This window comes from Pleurodeles waltl, chromosome 1_2 (assembly GCF_031143425.1).
Source record: "Pleurodeles waltl isolate 20211129_DDA chromosome 1_2, aPleWal1.hap1.20221129, whole genome shotgun sequence".
NCBI classification, from domain to species: domain Eukaryota; kingdom Metazoa; phylum Chordata; class Amphibia; order Caudata; family Salamandridae; genus Pleurodeles; species Pleurodeles waltl.
Genome location: NC_090437.1, coordinates 1,262,709,615 through 1,262,729,487, shown reverse-complemented (window position 1 = coordinate 1,262,729,487; position 19,873 = coordinate 1,262,709,615). Strand labels below are relative to the sequence as shown.

The 19,873-nt window shown below is 46.3% G+C and overlaps 1 protein-coding gene across 2 annotated transcripts in view; it reads left to right on the top strand.

Annotated features, from left to right (window-relative positions):
* The window catches only part of CTNNA2 (catenin alpha 2), a 2,570,005-nt gene that overhangs the window by 2,167,916 nt on the left and 382,216 nt on the right, over positions 1-19,873 (top strand). For both annotated transcript variants that reach the window (XM_069204683.1, XM_069204674.1), the window contains exon 12: positions 12,222-12,422. In XM_069204683.1, the coding sequence (XP_069060784.1) occupies positions 12,222-12,422 (201 nt within the window). The remainder of the gene's footprint in view (positions 1-12,221; positions 12,423-19,873) is intronic.

Here is a 19,873-nt window from a genome sequence, read left to right as displayed (position 1 = left end):
ACATTATTTAATTTTATCAGGAGGTACAGACCGCTGTGGAGGCGTCGTGGACACCCAGGGTTCGCACAGTTTGGGAACCACTGCTCGACAGTGTTTTAGTGAAACATATTTAATAAATGACTTAAAACTCAATTGATCCAATATCTTACAGGGACTGATACAGAAAAACTGTTGTTCAATGCACATCCACCAATATATTTGAGATATACTATGACTTCTGTTAAATGCCTTCAGAAAGCTCAATGGCTGATTCACCTGACTAAAACACGTGTTGGCTGCATGGAGCTTGGCCACCAATAATGACCAAATTGAACTACATATTTTACCAGACACACAACATGTGGTGAATAAGGATTCCAGAATCACATGTGACAAATGACTGCAATATAAATACAATAGAGTGGTCTTCTGCAATGCAATAAGTGAGGAGCCTTACAGTAAAAAAAGTTATGCTTTCCACAAATCCGAAACTTGTATCATAAGTGATCATTTTCCACCATCCAATCATTTTGTGACTTCGAGCTTTATTGTTTGCCTAACTTTTGTCATAGTGGAAGTCAAGATCCCACTCACAATACCTGTAAATATATATATTGCTTAGGCAGTACATTAGTCAAATACACATATTATGGTGTATTTTTCAAAATAATCCCGAGGAATTTCCTAAACCACTGTTGTGCCTAGCAGCCTTCATTAGTGGTGTAATAATAGAGAAAACTACTCTTAACCTCCCAAGGCTGAAGATTATGATGTGTAGCCTGTGTGTTACAATGAAAAATACAAAAAAGGCGATGGACGGAATGCTTATTTAATATTAGCCATTGGCAATTCTTTGTGGCTTTAGTCCAATCTATTTTTTTTGCCTACATGCCACCTGTGATTCGACTGAGCCATATGCAAATTGGCCCTGGTCCTGCTCCAATAGGACCAGTCCATCTGGATCTGCCAAGCCAGGTCCTCACTGAACCAGAACACAAGCAACCCATGCCCAGTTTCTGCCTATGTGGCCTCTTCAGTTGGGTAAAGCTTGGTTCCAGTGGTAGAGTGAGCATGGGACCCACATCTGGGCATACCTGTGACACTACCTCTCTAAATGTCTTCTGCTCCCAAAGAGTATATGTTACCAGTAACGAATTCTCTGCAAGGCGTTCCTCTTAGCAAAATAGACTCTCCAGAATGTTCATAAATGCAATGATCGATAGAACTATAGATGGGTAAATGTGAATAATGGAAATGTTTTGCACAGGGGGGTGAAATAGACAAAGGAAGTTGTCTTTAAAGTTGTTCAGACACCTGAGGTGAATAATATCTTTGTTATTCACATTCTGCAATTTTATATTGTATATACCCCTTCAAAACATCAGCCCCCTGCTTCCAATATCTGCAGCTATATTACCAAAAAAGAAAAAAACCCTAGCCTTCTGCACCCATGCCCTCCACCTTGGAAATATGTTGCCCCTTGTCTAAATTAAAAAATGAATACCTGGCCTCCTGCCACCCACCCACACCACCATCCACCCGAACCAAAACAAAATAGCCTGCTCTCCTGCCATCCAATTCCCCTTTCTCTGTGCAATGCCACCCTCTCCCAGCCCAAAACCATGCTTCCTACACTCACACTGAGAGCAGGGAGCTGGCATCGCACTGACAGCGGCTTCATCAGGCACTTGGCATAGAACAGCAGCACCCATGTTCCCCTGGGTTTCTGGAGGCCAGGTAGATGCACAGTTTCACCACCAACCTTGGGTTTCTGGACATCCAGGTGAGGCGGTGGGGCAAAGGAGAAGTCTGCGATTGCCCTGGGTGACTGTTGTGGTATCCCAGTAGAGAATAACCAGTTTTATAATCTGGTTATTCAGGATGGAGGGTTCCGTGGAAGTCATAAACAAAATTCTATTTTCTTTTTTTTAGTGCAGATTTCTTTTGAGGGTCTGAACAGGTCTTATATATGGCAAGATTGAAATATGCATGGTTCAGTATATTTATATTGCGATTTCCATTACTTTGAGTACTCGGCGACAGCTATAAAGTTGGCCAATAAATAAATCAAACGTAAGAACTTGATTGTACGTTCTGACATCCCGTACAGAATGCTTTGGACAAAAGACATCTAATCATGTAAATTCACTTGTCTTTCATGCATCTAAGCATCAGAAATCATGAATCCAAGCACCAGAAATCATGTATCTAAGCAACAGAAATCATGTATCTAAGCAACAGAAATCATGCTTCCAAGCATCAGAATGGCACACAGGTGTTCAAGAACTGGTTCTTTCAGTTGACCATAGGCACCAGGCAGAAGTGTAGCTCCCCGAGGCTAGTGCAATAATGACACCAACACTGCACAGCTGTTGGTTGCGACTGGCCGCCCTCCGCATCGATGACCATTATTGGGTGAAGCTCTGAGAAAAGGCCATGTAAGATGTCCCTGATGAACCTTTATATCAGTAAGATTTCACAGTAGGTCTGGGCAAGCTATTTTAGCCTCGTCTTAAATATCCCTTCATCGTCCCTGTTCTCTGCCCTCCAACATTCCGTCCTGTGTTGGCTCACATCCTTTCAAGGATGCACATTGTCCTAAAGTTTTGGAGAATGCTAATTTTAATGTATACCTTTTTGCAATAGGATTGCTTCACTTTCCAAATGAGTGAAGGGCTGTGTTAGACCTGACAGCCTGACAGCCTTAGGGTAGTCACCCCTAACTTTTTGCCTGCCTCCCTCCACTTTGTGGACACTGTTTTTGCTGGTTTTTAGACTCTGCGCACTTTACCACTGCTAACCAGTGCTAAAGTGCATATGCTCTCTCCCTTAAAACATGGTAACCTTGAATCATACCTGATTGGACTATTAATTTACTTATAAGTCCCTAGTAAGGTGCACTTTATGTGCATAGGGCTGGTAAATTAAATACTACTAGTGGGCCAGCAGCACTGGTTGTGCCACCCACTTAAGTAGCCCCTTTTCCTTGTCTCAGGCCTGCCATTGCAAGGCCTGTGGGTGCAGTTTCACTGCCACCTCGATTTGGCATTTAAAAGTACTTGCCAAGCCTAGAACTCCCCTTTTTCTACATATAAGTCACCCTTAATGTGTGCCCTAGGTAACCCCTAGAGCAGGGTGCTGTGTGGGTAAAAGGCAGGACATGTACCTGTGTAGTTATATGTCCTGGTAGTGTAAAACTCCTAAATTCGTTGTTACACTACTGTGAGGCCTGCTCCCTTCATAGGCTAACATTGGGGCTGCCCTCATACACTGTTGAAGTGGCAGCTGCTGATCTGAAAGGAGCAGGAAGGTCATATTTAGTATGGCCAGAATGGTAATACAAAATCCTGCTGACTGGTGAAGTCGGATTTAATATTACTATTCTAGAAATGCCACTTTTAGAAAGTGAGCATTTCTTTGCACTTAAATCCTTCTGTGCCTTACAATCCACGTCTGGCTGGGCTTGGTTGACAGCTCCTTGTGCATTCACTCAGGCACACCCCAAACACAGGGTACTCAGGCTCACTTGCATACATCTGCATTTTGAATGGGTCTTCCTGGGCTGGGAGGGTGGAGGGCCTGCTCTCACACAAAGGACTGCCACACCCCCTACTGGGACCCTGGCAGACAGGATTGAACTGAAAGGGGACCTGGTGCACTTCTTAGCCACTCTTTGAAGTCTCCCCCACTTCAAAGGCACATTTGGGTATAAAACAGGGCCTCTGCCCTACCTCATCAGACACTTGCTGGAGAAGAAACCTGAACCAGAAACTACATCCTGCCAAGAAGAACTGCCTGGCTGCTCAAAGGACTCACCTGTCTGCTTTCTACAAAGGACTGCTGCCTTGCTGTTGGCCTGCTGCCTTGCTGAACTCTTGTCTGGCTGTGAAAGTGCTCTCCAAGGGCTTGGATAGAGCTTGCCTCCTGTTCCCTGAAGTCTCAGGACCAAAAAGACTTCCCTTTTTCACTTGGACGCTCTGTGCGCCGAAAATTTAGACGCACAGCTTGTGCCGCGGCGAGAAAAACGCTGCACACCGACGCTGATCAACGCGACGCTCTGGGGACGACCGGAAATCCGACGCACGGCTTCGCAAGGACAACGCCGCTCGACCTCTAGAGGAGAAATCGACGCGACGCCTGCCGTGAGATTGTAATTTCAACGCGCAGCCCCGCAGAACGACGCGCAGCCGGAAAACAAGCAGGAAAATCCACGCACAGACCCGGGACATCTGGTAATCCCCGCGATCCACAGAAAGAGACTGTCCGCGCGCCGGAAAACGACGCACGACTTCCCCGCGTGGAAAATAACGACGCAAGTCCGTGTGTGCTGAGGAGAAATCGACGCACACACCCTTTTTCCACGCACCTCTTCTTTTGTGGCCCTCTAAGGAGATTTTTCCACGCTAAACCAGGTACTTGTGCTTGAAAGAGACTTTGTTTATATTCTAAAGACTTAAGACACTTTATATCACTTTTCAGTGATATCTCTACAATTTTCCATTGCAACTTTATTCTTTTTGGACCTACAATTATCCTGATAAATATGATATATTTTTCTAAACACTGTGTGGTGTATTTTTGTGGTGCTATATGGTGGTATTGTATGATTTATTGCACAAATACTTTACACATTGCCTTCTAAGTTAAGCCTGACTGCTCGTGCCAAGCTACCAGAGGGTGGGCACAGGATAATCTTGGATTGTGTGTGACTTACCCTGACTAGAGTGAGGGCTTTTGCTTGGACAGGGGGTAACCTGACTGCCAACCAAAAACCCCATTTCTAACATTGGTGATCAGTGGTGAGGATAGGACTTGTATTTGTGCAGTGACATACAGTAGCTAAGTATTTCACTACCTACCCACAGTTGAAGGTCAACTTGGTTTTTATCTCTTTTTGCAAATCCGTTTTTTTTTCCTGACAATTTTCAAAAACTAAATCCTCACTCAACATGTCTCTGACTGGGTCTCAGACAGGGGACTTTGACCTAGTCCAGTTGGATACATATACGGTCAAACAACTAAGAGGATTCTACAGGGCATTGAGGGTACCCACCCAAGGGGCCTCCAGAAAGGAGGACTTTCAAGTGGCGCTGAGGGCCTGGGCAGAAGCCCATTTAGAGGATGATGAGGAAGAGGAGCCAGAAAATGGCCCCTCAGAGGAATTTTCACTATCTGTGGATGGTGTTACCACTGCAATTGTGCACCCTTCCAGACCAGGGAGCAGTGTCTCTATGCAAAGCCTGACCGCAGAGGAAAGGAGAGAAGAAAGGGAGTTCCAATTACAAATGGCAAAACTGAAAATTGAGGCTCAACAGGAGGAGAGAAGGGCAGAAAGAGAAGCCAAACAAGCTGAGGCTGAAAGAGCAGCCAAACAGATTGAAGCTGAAAGAACAGCCAAACAGATTCAAGCAGAAGCTGAAAGGGCAGCCAAACAAGCGGAAGCTGAAAGAGCAGCCAAACAGGTGGAAGCTGAAAGAGCTTTGGCTGAAAATAAACTATTGTTGGCTCATGAACTAAGTCTCAAGGAGCTGGAGATCAAGGCAAGACAGTCTGAATCCAGCAATAATGGTGGCAGCATACTGACAGGACCTGCCGGAGAAAAGAAGGTTCGTATACCCAAAAATGTGGTGCCCAGTTTTGTGGTGGGAGATGACATAGATAAATGGTTAGCTGCTTATGAAGTTGCACTAAGGGCTCATGAGGTTCCTGAAGGGCAATGGGGGGGTAGCTATGTGGGGTTATGTACCGCCATTGGGGAGGGATACACTCCTCACATTGGATCAACCTGATCAAAACACATACCCACTTCAGAAAGCCATTTTACTTGCCAAGTTTGGGCTGACCCCTGAGGTATACCGTCAGAGGTTCAGGGACAGCACCAAACAAACCACACAAACATGGGTAGATTTCTTTGGCTTCTCCAGTAAGGCACTGAATGGATGGGTGCGGGGCAACAAAGTAGCTGATTATAAAGGTTTATATGACTTGATTCTAAGAGAGCATATGCTTAATACTACTTATACAGAGTTGCGACAGCACTTAGTGGATAGTAAGCTGACTGATCCCAGGAAGCTTGCTGAGGAGGCGGACCTCTGGGTTAGCACCAGAGTGTCCAAGAAGGTACCTGGGGGGGACTCCCACAAAGGTGGTCAGGGTTCCCAACAGAAGAAAGAGGGGGGAGATAAACTTGCAGATAAGGAACTCTCCAAAGGCCCCCAAAAGAATCCCCAGGGAGGGGGTGGCAACCCTTCCTTTTCCAAATTTGGGAAAAAGCCAGGGACATATGACAGGTCAGGGAAACCTAACCCCAAATGCATGGAGTGTTACCAGTATGGTCACTATAAAGGCGATCCCCAGTGCCCCAAGAGGGCACCGTCCACTACCGGACAGGCACCTGGGTTGACTAGTGTAGCGCTCGGGGGGGAGATGGACCCAGATAGCTTTGGGGAACAGGTAGAGATTTCCCTAGTGTCCCTTTGAGAAGGAGAAATGGTGCCCAAGGTCCACATGCCCAAAAATACTTCCAAGTACCGGCAGTGGGTCACCATTGATGGGCAGAAGGTGGAGGCTCTGCGTGACACAGGAGCCAGTATGACTACTATCAAGAGTCAGCTGGTGTCAACAGAGCAGATAGTACCTAATACATTCCACCAGGTCATAGTCGCTGACAATCGCGAGAGTCACCTACCGGTGGCTCTGGTTCCCTTTGAGTGGGGGGGGTCTCTGGTACTCTGAAAGTAGCTGTGAGTCCTGCCATGCCTGTAGATTGTCTGTTAGGCAATGATCTTGAGCATACTGCTTGGAAAGAAGTGGAGCTCAAGTCTCACCTGGAGATGTTAGGGTTACCTGAGTGGGTCTGCATGACCACACGGTCCATGGCTGACCGAGAGGGAAGTCAAGGGCATCTGGAGCCTGGAACGATGGCCCAGAGAGCTGCCAAGAGGAGGGACCCGGGGCATGGGAAACCGCCCCCAGAAGTTCCCGCAGTGGCTGACGGGGCTCCTGAGGAGGAGGCTCCCGAGGCAACTGGGGAAGACATTGCCACCGTAGGTGACTTACCTGAGCTTGCTGGCTGGCAAGTTGAGGGTGGACCCACCAGGGAGGAATTCTGCAAGGCGCAGAAAGAATGTCCCACTCTAGAAGGTCTGAGGAAACAAGCCTCAAACCAGGCGGCAGGTGACACCTCTGGCGATCACCACCTATATTGGGAGAATGATCTCCTCTACAGTGAGCGTAAGGTTCCGGCCTTTGGGGCAGCATGTACGCTGGTGGTCCCCCAATGTTACCGAACCTTCCTACTGGGTCTGGCTCACGACATTCCCCTGGCAGGACATTTGGGGCAAGGCAAGACCTTTAACAGGCTTGTCACCCACTTTTATTGGCCCAAAATGAGGACACACTCAGATAAATTCTGCAGATCCTGTCCTACCTGCCAGGCCAGTGGTAAAGCAGGAAAAAGGGGTAAAAGCCCCCTGATTCTACTTCCTGTCGTTGGCACCCCCTTTGAAAGGGTGGGCGTCGACATTGTTGGTCCCTTGGACCCCAAAACTGCCTTAGGCAACAGGTTCCTCCTGGTTTTGGTGGACCATGCCACCCGTTACCCAGAGGCAATCCCTCTGAGGACCGTAACTGCACTGGTGGTGACCAGGACTCTGATGGGGATATTTACCCGTGTGGGATTCCCCAAGGAGATAGTGTCTGACAGAGGCACTAACTTCATGTCTGCATACATGAAGTCTCTGTGGGATGCGTGTGGTGTAACCTACAAGTTCACCACACCCTATCACCCCCAGTCTAATGGTCTTGTGGAGAGATACAACAAGACCCTGAAAGGCATGATTGGTGGCCTCCCTGAGGCCATGAGGCGTAAGTGGGACGTCCTCTTACCATGCCTTCTCTTTGCTTACAGAGAGGTCCCCCAGAGAGGGGTAGAGTTCAGTCCCTTTGAGCTTCTCTATGGGTACCCTGTCAGGGGACCCTTAAGCATTGTCAAGGAGGGATTGGAGAAAGCTCCAAAGGCACCCCCTCAGGACGTGGTCAGCTACATGTTGGCCCTCCGCAACCAGATGACCCGCCTCTGGAAAGAGGCCCAAATTAACCTTGAGGCCAGTCAAGAGGTAATGAAACACTGGTATGACCAGAAGGCCACCCTGGTAGAGTTTCAACCTGGAGACAAAGTGTGGGTAATGGAGCCAGTAGAGCCTAGAGCTCTCCAGGACCGCTGGTCTGGCCCATTTGAAATCAAGGAGCGGAAAGGGGAGGCCACTTACCTAGTGGACCTCCAAACCCCTAGGAATCCCCTAAGGGTGCTCCATGTGAACCGACTAAAGGCTCACTGTGAGAGGTCGGAGATCAACATGCTTCTGGTCACAGATGAAGGAATGGAAGAGGAGAGTGAACCTCTCCCCGACCTCCTCTCTGCCCAAGAAGGTGATGGGTCAGTAAGCGGGGTCATTCTTTCTGACTCCCTGACTCTAAACCAGAGAGGAGACTGCTATGAGCTGTTGGAGCAGTTCTCCCCCCTGTTCTCCCTTACTCCTGGACTGACCCACCTCTGTGTTCATGATATTGACACCGGTGACAGTCTCCCTGTGAAGAACAAAATTTACAGGTTGTCGGATAAGGTGAAGGCCAGCATCAAGGAGGAGGTCTCCAAGATGTTGACTCTAGGGGTTATCGAGAAATCCAGTAGTCCCTGGGCCAGCCCAGTGGTGTTGGTCCCTAAGGCTACTGCCCCAGGTGCGAAGCCAGAACTCCGGTTCTGTGTGGACTACCGGGGTCTCAACTCAGTCACACGGACTGATGCTCACCCCATCCCCCGAGCTGATGAGCTCGTTGACAGGCTGGGCGCTGCCAAGTTCCTTAGTACGTTTCATCTTACTTCGGGGTACTGGCAGATCACCCTGACTGAGGGGGCTAAGGAAAGATCCGCATTTTCAACCCCTGATGGCCATTACCAGTTCCGGGTGATGCCGTTTGGATTGAAAAATGCCCCCGCTACCTTCCAACGGTTGGTTAACGGGGTTCTAGCTGGCAAGGATGCCTTCTGTGCAGCCTACCTGGATGACATAGCTGTCTACAGTTCCAGCTGGGAGGAACACCTGCTTCACCTCTAGGAGGTGCTTCAGGCCCTGCAACAGGCAGGCCTGACCATCAAGGCTAGTAAGTGCCAGATTGGGCAGGGTTCCGTGGTGTACTTGGGACACCTAGTGGGTGGTGGCAAGGTGCAGCCACTCCAGGCCAAGATTGAAACTATCAAGGCCTGGCAACCACCGCGAACGCAGACTGAGGTGAGAGCCTTTTTAGGCCTCACAGGATACTACCGCAGATTTGTCAAGGGCTATGGTACCATTGTATCACCCTTGACAGAGTTCACTTCCAAGAAACAACCTAGGTTGGTGAATTGGACAGAGGCTTGTCAGAAAGCCTTTGACGCCCTGAAGGAAGCCATGTGCACGGCCCCCGTGCTCAAGGCCCCTGACTACTCCCAGGAATTTATCGTGCAGACAGACGCTTCAGAGCATGGCATAGGGGCAGTCCTAGCACAGCTAAATGAGGAGGGCCGAGATCAACCGGTAGTCTTTATTAGCAGAAGGCTATTACCACGGGTACAGAGGTGGAGTGCTATTGAGAGAGAAGCTTTTGCTGTGGTCTGGGCACTAAAGAAGCTAAGACCCTACCTGTTTGGGACTCACTTCCGGGTCCAGACAGACCACAGGCCACACAGATGGCTCATGCAGATGAGGGGTGAGAATCCAAAACTCTTGAGGTGGTCCATTTCCCTACAGGGGATGGACTTTACAGTGGAACATCGCCCAGGGGTTGACCACGCCAATGCTGATGGTCTCTCCAGGTACTTCCGCCTTAGCGATGAGAGCTCCCAGGAGGTCGGGTAGCTCTCCCCACTTTCAGCTGGGGGGGACACATGTTAGACCTGACAGCCTTAGGGTAGTCACCCCTAACTTTTTGCCTGCCTCCCTCCACTTTGTGGACACTGTTTTTGCTGGTTTTTAGACTCTGCGCACTTTACCACTGCTAACCAGTGCTAAAGTGCATATGCTCTCTCCCTTAAAACATGGTAACCTTGAATCATACCTGATTGGACTATTAATTTACTTATAAGTCCCCAGTAAGGTGCACTTTATGTGCATAGGGCTGGTAAATTAAATACTACTAGTGGGCCAGCAGCACTGGTTGTGCCACCCACTTAAGTAGCCCCTTTTCCTTGTCTCAGGCCTGCCATTGCAAGGCCTGTGGGTGCGGTTTCACTGCCACCTCGACTTGGCATTTAAAAGTACTTGCCAAGCCTAGAACTCCCCTTTTTCTACATATAAGTCACCCTTAATGTGTGCCCTAGGTAACCCCTAGAGCAGGGTGCTGTGTGGGTAAAAGGCAGGACATGTACCTGTATAGTTATATGTCCTGGTAGTGTAAAACTCCTAAATTCGTTGTTACACTACTGTGAGGCCTGCTCCCTTCATAGGCTAACATTGGGGCTGCCCTCATACACTGTTGAAGTGGCAGCTGCTGATCTGAAAGGAGCAGGAAGGTCATATTTAGTATGGCCAGAATGGTAATACAAAATCCTGCTGACTGGTGAAGTCGGATTTAATATTACTATTCTAGAAATGCCACTTTTAGAAAGTGAGCATTTCTTTGCACTTAAATCCTTCTGTGCCTTACAATCCACATCTGGCTGGGCTTGGTTGACAGCTCCTTGTGCATTCACTCAGACACACCCCAAACACAGGGTACTCAGCCTCACTTGCATACATCTGCATTTTGAATGGGTCTTCCTGGGCTGGGAGGGTGGAGGGCCTGCTCTCACACAAAGGACTGCCACACCCCCTACTGGGACCCTGGCAGACAGGATTGAACTGAAAGCGGACCTGGTGCACGTCTTAGCCACTCTTTGAAGTCTCTCCCACTTCAAAGCCACATTTGGGTATAAAACAGGGCCTCTGCCCTACCTCATCAGACACTTGCTGGAGAAGAAACCTGAACCAGAAACTACATCCTGCCAAGAAGAACTGCCTGGCTGCTCAAAGGACTCACCTGTCTGCTTTCTACAAAGGACTGCTGCCTTGCTGTTGGCCTGCTGCCTTGCTGAACTCTTGTCTGGCTGTGAAAGTGCTTTCCAAGGGCTTGGATAGAGCTTGCCTCCTGTTCTGTGAAGTCTCAGGACCAAAAAGACTTCCCTTTTTCACTTGGACGCTCCGTGCGCCGAAAATTTCGACGCACAGCTTGTGCCGCGGCGAGAAAAACGCCGCACACCGACGCTGATCAACGCGACGCTCTGGGGACGACCGGAAATCCGACGCACGGCTTCGCAAGGACAACGCCGCCCGACCTCTAGAGGAGAAATCGACGCAACGCCTGCCGTGAGATCGTAATTTCAACGCGCAGCCCCGCAGAACGACGCGCAGCCGGAAAACAAGCAGGAAAATCCATGCACAGACCCGGGACATCTGGTAATCCCCGCGATCCACAGAAAGAGACTGTCCGCGCGCCGGAAAACGACGCACAACTTCCCCGCGTGGAAAATAACGACGCAAGTCCGTGTGTGCTGAGGAGAAATCGACGCACACACCCTTTTTCCACGCACCTCTTCTTTCGTGGCCCTCTAAGGAGATTTTTCCACGCTAAACCAGGTACTTGTGCTTGAAAGAGACTTTGTTTATATTCTAAAGACTTAAGACACTTTATATCACTTTTCAGTGATATCTCTACAATTTTCCAATGCAACTTTATTCTTTTTGACCTTCAATTATCCTGATAAATATTATATATTTTTCTAAACACTGTGTGGTGTATTTATGTGGTGCTATATGGTGGTATTGTATGATTTATTGCACAAATCCTTTACACATTGCCTTCTAAGTTAAGCCTGACTGCTCGTGCCAAGCTACCAGAGGGTGGGCACAGGATAATCTTGGATTGTGTGTGACTTACCCTGACTAGAGTGAGGGCTTTTGCTTGGACAGGGGGTAACCTGACTGCCAACCAAAAACCCCATTTCTAACAGGCTGTTTGTTTGTAAACACCTAGATAGCTGTTCTTGTAACCTTCTGAGGTGAAGCACAGAATATATGCCCTGTTTGATTTCAGAGATAAAAAACACTTTCTCACTTGTTTTCTGATTTTTATCTGCCTGGCCCTTGAACAATTTTGGCTTTAACTTGACAGTGTGTTTACTTACTCACCTTGCAACAGCAAACATGAACCCCTTGTTTCTCCTGCAGAAAACCATATCCTGGAAGACGTGAATAAGTGTGTGATTGCTCTGCAGGAGGGGGACGTAGACACACTGGACAGAACAGCAGGAGCAATTCGCGGTCGTGCAGCCAGAGTCATCCACATCATTAATGCAGAGATGGAAAACTACGAGGCCGGGGTGTATACAGAAAAGGTTTTGGAAGCCACAAAACTACTCTCAGAGACAGGCAAGTCTGATTTCAAAAATATGTTACTGACGTCCTGATGTTGGTAGATTGCGCTTCGAGTGCACAACGAGACTAATTAAAAAAATATATTACCAGAAAGCACATGAGCATAATGTGATTTGCCACAATGTCTTTAATGTTATCCATGCATTGGCTCTTTAGAACAGAATTTGTAGGAGAAATGCTGCAGTGATGCAGGAAATATGGCATAACCGGCTAACATTACAGTTAATTAATTGTCATTTTCTTTGTCCGTGTTCTGGAATGAACAAATAGTTTTCAGTCATCTAGACAGTGCACTTGTAAAGTGTTACAAAAATATTCTTTCCACATTTTGAGACTATCTAACAGTGAGAATACATGAATTGTTAAGTTGTGTTATTACAAAATAATTGCAAACCTTCCAGTAGTACATTTGGACAGAGTAGGACACTGAAAAACTGAGTACTATTTTTTCCAACCATAAATCATACTCTTTAGAAGAAATACCGAAGCATGATTCACAAAACGTGGTAAATGTATGTGTAAAGTGGAATATGTGTTTTTGTGTTCTTGATTGGGAGTGTGCAGATAAAAAAAAAAAAATGGTCTGATTTAAATATTGGCGGATGGGCTACTCCGCCTCAATAGTAATGGACATCCCGTCTGCCAAAATCTAAATCCCATGATTTCCGATGGGATCTTGATTTCGAAGGATGGGATATTCGTCACCGCTGTGACGGAGTCACCCACCCGCCAATATCTAAATCAGGCCCTAAATCTAAACCCATGCAAGGACTCCTGCAAGCAGGTGCAGATGTATTAGTTTTTGGAATTCAAAAACATTTCTAGTGGCACAGCTGCAAAGTGTGCCAAAAATAGATTTGCAGGAATACTATTTGGAATGTATTGTGACATGTTCCTTGGGCTCTGATTTTCCTGTTGCAGATTTATTAATAATACAAAACTCTGCATAGGTAAAATGCAACCTGACCTGTACTTGTACTTTGTTTTCTGGAGCAACTCTTCTTAGTTACTTCTGAGGTACCCAGGACATGAATAACATGTAGTGACGAGGACTCACTCCAGCAGAGGCCTCCAGCAGAGTACAGGGTCTAGGTCAGCCTGGTACAACTACTTGCAGCTTGTTGTAAACAGAAGGTGATTTAATTTACCCTTGCAGTCCAATTCTTGTCCTTAGGTTTAAGTTGCACAGGTCAGGCCTTTAAGGTCTCCACACAGATCTCAAACAGCAGGTCCAGTCCTCTTTTGCAGGTCAAGAAAGTGCTCTGATGAGTTGTAGGCGAGGTGCCAGATTTGCACATTTCACTAGCAAGTAGGTAGCTGTGAGTCCTGGACAATTCCTATCCAATGACAAAAAAGGTCAACGAGGCAGCCCTTTCCACTTTCTGAGGGCATTCTGATGGCATTACTGCAACCTAGCTGAGGAAAACACAATACAGCAAGATTTTTCAGTCCCTGAAGGGAGTTTGTGTGCCAGCCAGAGGTGTGTTTAGGAAAATAGAGTCCCCTCCTCCTTTGCTTCACTTAACTGGCTCTGGCACCCTCTTGCCTTCCATTGTGATTGTGCAGAGTGCCTGGGGGCACCGCATTAAAGTGAATTACTAGCAGTGTCATCAGCTAGATGGCTATAGCTAATTAATCTACTGAAGGTTCAGACAAAGTAAAAAAATATTTAATTCACGTTTCCTAAATATTTATTAAAATCCAACTTCACTGCTCAATTGATTTTATCAGTAAGCATTAAATAGTGTTTGGATGATTCCATTAGCTTGTCCGAAACTGAATTAAAATTTTATCTTGAACTTTACTCATAAGACAACTACATCCCCTTACCCTGAAAAAGGGAATAATCTTTGTAGGTACATGCTGACAATAAAGTCTTGCATGCACCACTTTTAAATACTAGGCATCCTACCTTGTGGGTAAAAATGCCTTCTCAGGTGTTGTTATTTGTTATTTAAAAGGAGGTTTCTTTCCTGTCAAACATAGTTATTTTGAAAGATTTGTTGGCAGGTAATAATAATAATAGTAATAATAATAATAATTATAAAGACATCTATAAAGGGCCTGATTACTCCATTCAGAGTGTCCCCATGCTAGGATTCCAAAACCGCAAGAGCACAAGAGTCCACAGCCCAAAAGAAGAAGCCTAATTTAAGATTTTCTAAAGAGCCAGGTCTTAAGCTTCGATCCAAAAACCAGCTCTGAACCTTCCTGTCTCAGATTAACAGGGGAGGTGTTGGATAGATTGGCAGCCAAATATCTGAACTAGCGGCCTCCCATATGTGTTCTTTCCACTCTTGGAACCAATGAAAGTGCTGTGTCTGCAAATCTAAGACATCTGCTAGGTTTATAGAGCTTGATCAAGTGATGATGATATTGAGGCCTTTCATATTGAAGATTTTATGACAAAAGCATAAGCTTTTAAGGGATACTCTCTTCCTGATTGGGAGCCAGTGGAGTTGAATGAGGATTTAGCCCATCAGAACCTATCTGGGAATGTTCAGTAGCACATGTACTGCGACATTCTGTACCCTTTGAAGCATTCCTGAACTGGCTTTGGAAGCCCCAAGATATAGCACATTACAGTAATTTAGTTTAGAAATCAGTAGGGCCTAGACTACCAACTTCCTGGCAGCTTCTGGGAGAAGACCCAATATCTTGCGTAACATTTTAAAAATACTAAAGCATGCCCCAGCAAGACTAGCTGTCTGGCTGTCAAATGTAAGATTATAATTGAACCAGATACCAAGGCTCTTAACATTCTGCTTAGGAGATGGGATTGGCCCTACAGCATCTGCCCACCATGCAGTGGACCAGATTGTTGGCCGCTTCCCCAGAACCAGGACCTCAGTTTTCCCCATATTTAGCTTGAGGCAGCTGTGGTCCATGCACTCTACTAATCCAACCAGACAGAATCGAAAACTGGTCACAGAGGATCCTTTATCCTGCTTCAAGGTGATAATTAGATGTGTGTTGTCAACGTATGCTGCAATTTTAATGTCATAACGCTCAAGCACATCTGCAATAGGGCGAATATACAGATTAAATAATGTTGTGCTCAGGGCTGTGCCCTGCAGCACCCCCTGCTTCAACAAATAGACCTTTCTTTGGAATGGTAGCATAAATCTTTGCAATTTTGTCCGAGAACAACTTGGCAATCCGATTGCAATGATTTACCGAGGAATGGTAGACGGAGAAACACGCTCCAGGGAGGATAAAGATTTCACTATCAGAAAGGCTCCTTTGAAGAATTCTGAGCATGCTCAATCTTTTGAGCATAATACTGTCTCTGCATGATCCTGATCCTGACAGTAGTTCCTGCGCTAGAGGCGTTCAAGGTGTTTACAAGACCTCTTTATTAGCAATAGTTCATCACTAAACCATTCTGCTGAAGGTTTGGAACGGGCAGCAGTGCAAGTCTTCATAGGTGTGATACAGTCCAGTGCATCACTAATCCATGTTTCTAATAGCAAGATGGCTAAACTAACACAGTCTCTAAGAATAGGACGATTGGCAGTCAGAGCCGCCGTAAAGGCAGAAGGGGTAACCTTAGACAATTTCTGTGATTTAAATCACCTGTGTACACATGATGTGGGTAACATGGCAGGCATGGAAACCAGGACAGGTAGAGCAAAGTGGTCTGACCATACCACAGTCATGGGAGGGCCACTCTTACATTGTGGAGAATTGGTGAATATGGGGTCTACAGTGTGGCCATGTGTATGAGTAGGAGCAGGAACCACTTGAAGTGTTTCTAAGTCTTCAATACTTGATGCTACTGAATGACATGTAGTTTCCTCGAAAGGCAAATTGACATCACCCAGGATTAGGAAATTAGAATGGCATATTGCAGAAGCGGGTAGAATATACTCTAAGGCAGTTATAAACTGAGAGGCTAGGCCTGGCGGGCAATAAATCAAGAACCCTGCTAAAGTGAAGTTACCGGATAGAGATAACATAAAGAAGGCCACCTTGCAACCAGGACTCTCCACTTCTGAGAAGGTGCAGGGGATATGTCATTTGAAAATTACCGCGATCCCATCTCTCCTTTGGGTTGGTGTGTCTTGTCTCATGATGGCATATTCCTGTGGGATAGCATCAAGGATTTCAGGAGTTGACTCCGCAGTTAGCCAGGTTTTTACGAAAATCACATCTGGCTGATGATCTGTCAGAAGGTCACATATTTCTGCCCTATGCTTCGATAGGGAGTGGCAGTTCAGTAAACAGCTCTGTGCCATCTGTGGGGAAGGTTCATCTTTGCTTCCCTCGAGTGCATTGATTGTAGGTGTTAAGAAGATGAACCCACACTTACCACGACCTGTTTCACCCTTGGAAACATCCATAGAGTGCTCACAGTCTCCCTCGATAGAGAGAACAAGTTGAAGAATCTTCTAGGCTGTGCTGGTTGTGAACCAGCAGGGGTCCTGGCGCTGTCCAGACGCGGATGTGCTCAGAGGGGCTTGCTTTGGGTCATCAACACAGCTGTCATATTTAATTAGCCCACCTATTAGAGGATGTGGCTAAGGCTTGGCTAATGCCAAGAGGGCCAAATAAAACAAACTGGAACCCACAGCTCATCTTCTACCTGGCACACTACCCTCCAAGGTGGAGATACTGGGAATAAAACAGCAAAATTAAAACTAAAACAAAGTAACAGTACAAAAAGAAAACATAAACACAATTAAAACCGGCAGGCCCAGCAAGTTTATTTGGGCAAAGGTTAGCATTCTACCAACAAAGATGTTATTTGTATGTTTAAGGCACCATTTCTCAGTTGGTGTGGACATAGACCACCTGTACCTGCTCAAATGGTGTAGTTACAATCTTCAGTTTGAGCCAGTGCAGTCAGCAACTTTGCACCCCCAGGCTTCAGTATCAGTGAAGGGGGGCTGATGATCTTGTGCCTCCATGGACCACTGTGTTTGAGCAGCACATTTGGCTGTGCAGTAAGCAGTCACAACCTCTGCATGCATTATATTTGGCTAATGCAGCCTCTGGGGCTTATAGAGGTGGACACTCAAGTTTGGGAGTTATGACTCTTGGGACCAATGCAGGCAGAAGCTCATCTTTGGAAGTTATCAGAACCAGGACTTTGTGGTCGGTGGCAGACATGCTGGATATTATGGTGACGATTTGGTGCAACTTTCTTATGCATGAGGTGATTCCTCATGCTTTCAGGGTGTACTAGCTTCGCGCCCTGTAGGTTGCCAGCTACTTCGAGGTATTTTACATGTCCGGAACAATGCTTAATGTGACTTAATGAGCACATGGAGCAGAGTTCTATGCCTGCTATGAGGACACACTTTGGACCCCTCACGAAGTTGCAGAACAAGTTATGAACCTCGCATTGCCTCTGCACACAGTGTAACATCATAGCCAAACAAAAAATCATGATAGTAGTTTCACATGCAGTCGGGAACTCAGGGCAGGGGTAAATATCCATTCACCATCTAGAGGACATACTCACCTAAAGAGAGTTTCCTGTAGAAAATTGGGCTCCTGGTTATGGAGGGTGAAACCCTACTTAATCAGCAGCAACAATTCTTGTACGGGTGTAACACAAACAAACCCCAAATTAACTGGTGCTTAAGCCTCTGGTAGCCTGGCACACAGTCAAGTTGAACTTACAGGCAATGTATAAAGTATTTATGCAGCACACAAACATAATAAAATAAAAACACAACACAAGAAAAATCCCGCACCAATTTAGAAAAATAGAGGAAAACCTAATACATTATTTGAGACCAAAACTTCATATATCCATCTAGTAGAACCCATCATATGCAATTTTAAGGTTTTGTGAAAATCAAGTGCTAAGAAGCAACAAGTGCCAACCTGGGTTATCTGCTCACAGTAGACGGGGTCCATGGCACAAGTTCTGGTCGAAGGTGATGGAGCACTGGTCGGACACAGGACTGAGTTCAGTCTGCTGAGAAAGTACCTTTTTGTGGCCTGGGTGTCAAGATGCGAAGTTCTTGCATTGAGATGCGTGGGCTTGCGTGAGTCAAGAAGTCATCAACAAAGAGCTGCAATGAGAGGTCTTGGATCGTTAGGCATCACACAAAAGCGGAGTCAGTGACTGTCAACGAGGAGCTGTGATGCCAGGTCCTGCATTATCATCAAAGAAGTTTGTGAGGGTTGCAGACACTTGCCCTGTGATACTTGGGCACAGGGGATGAAATGCGTCAAGCTAGGCCAGTGTCAGAGTTGCATTATGACAAAGAAGCCAACATTGCTTGCACGTACACTGAGATACATTGGCTTTGAGTAGGCCTGTGTCACACTTGGAAGGCGTCGATGACAGGCTGTATCTTGGTGCGTTGATAAGTGTGGAGATGAGTTGATGTTGAAGAAGACTGTTATGTCCCTTTGGCTTTGAACAGGGGCCAGCCAACTGACACATGGAGATTTACTAGAGTTCCGGGTCCACACAGGCAAGCTGGATTGAGCAGGGAAGCTCACAGTAGCAGTGGGGTCTTGGTGAAACAGCAGCAGGTCTTGGGCAGTAACACAGTCCTTAGTCAGCAAGAAGTTCAGCAGGGCAGATTTCACAGTTGGGCAATCCTTCTTCGTGGAGGAGTCCACAGATCAAGAAGTGATCTCAAGATTTGGGTCTTAGGATAAACTATTTATATATGTTACCTACTTTGAGGTGGGAAATACTTCTAGAGTCCTTTCCCTACTGAAATGTCTGAAGTTTTCTGATTCTGTGCCCTGGCCCCAACTTGTCTGAGGGGCCCAAAAGACTAGTGTGAAACCCTTTGTGAGTGTGCTGAGGCAGAGCCTTTGTAATATGTATGTGTGATAGGTGATAGCTCCCCCTGCTATCAAGTACAAGATAGCCCATCCTGCGAAAGACCAGCTGCCAGCTACACCTGGTCCTGTAACCCAGGATACAGGCTGCAGGCACCAAATGGTTGAAACAAGTAAATGAGAAATTTCTAAAAGTGATATTCTCAGAATTGTAACCTAAAAGTCAACTTTACCAAATAAAAAGGGTTTTAAATTACACTTCTTTAGATACCAATCTCAATGCTCCTACTAGCTCCCAATTGAAAGTTATCATTTATTAAATGTAATAAGGTAAGACAATCCTGTCCTATTGAATAGATAGGCCTTATAATTGAGAAAAAAACTATTTACTAGTTTTTACTACTATGACATGTAAAACTTAAAAAAAAATGTTCAACTTTTTTAATACACTGCACCTTGCCCTCTGGGCTGTTTAGGGACTACCCCAGGAGTGACCTATGTATTAAAAAGGAAGGTTTAGGCCTGGCAAAAGGTTTAGTTTGCCAGGATACATGACATTTTAAAACTGCACACACAGGCTGCAATGGCAGGCCTGAGACATGATTAAAGGGTTACTTATCTGGATAGCACAACATGTGCTGCAGGCCCACTAGTGTCATTTAATTTACAGACCCTGTGTACAAGTAATACCT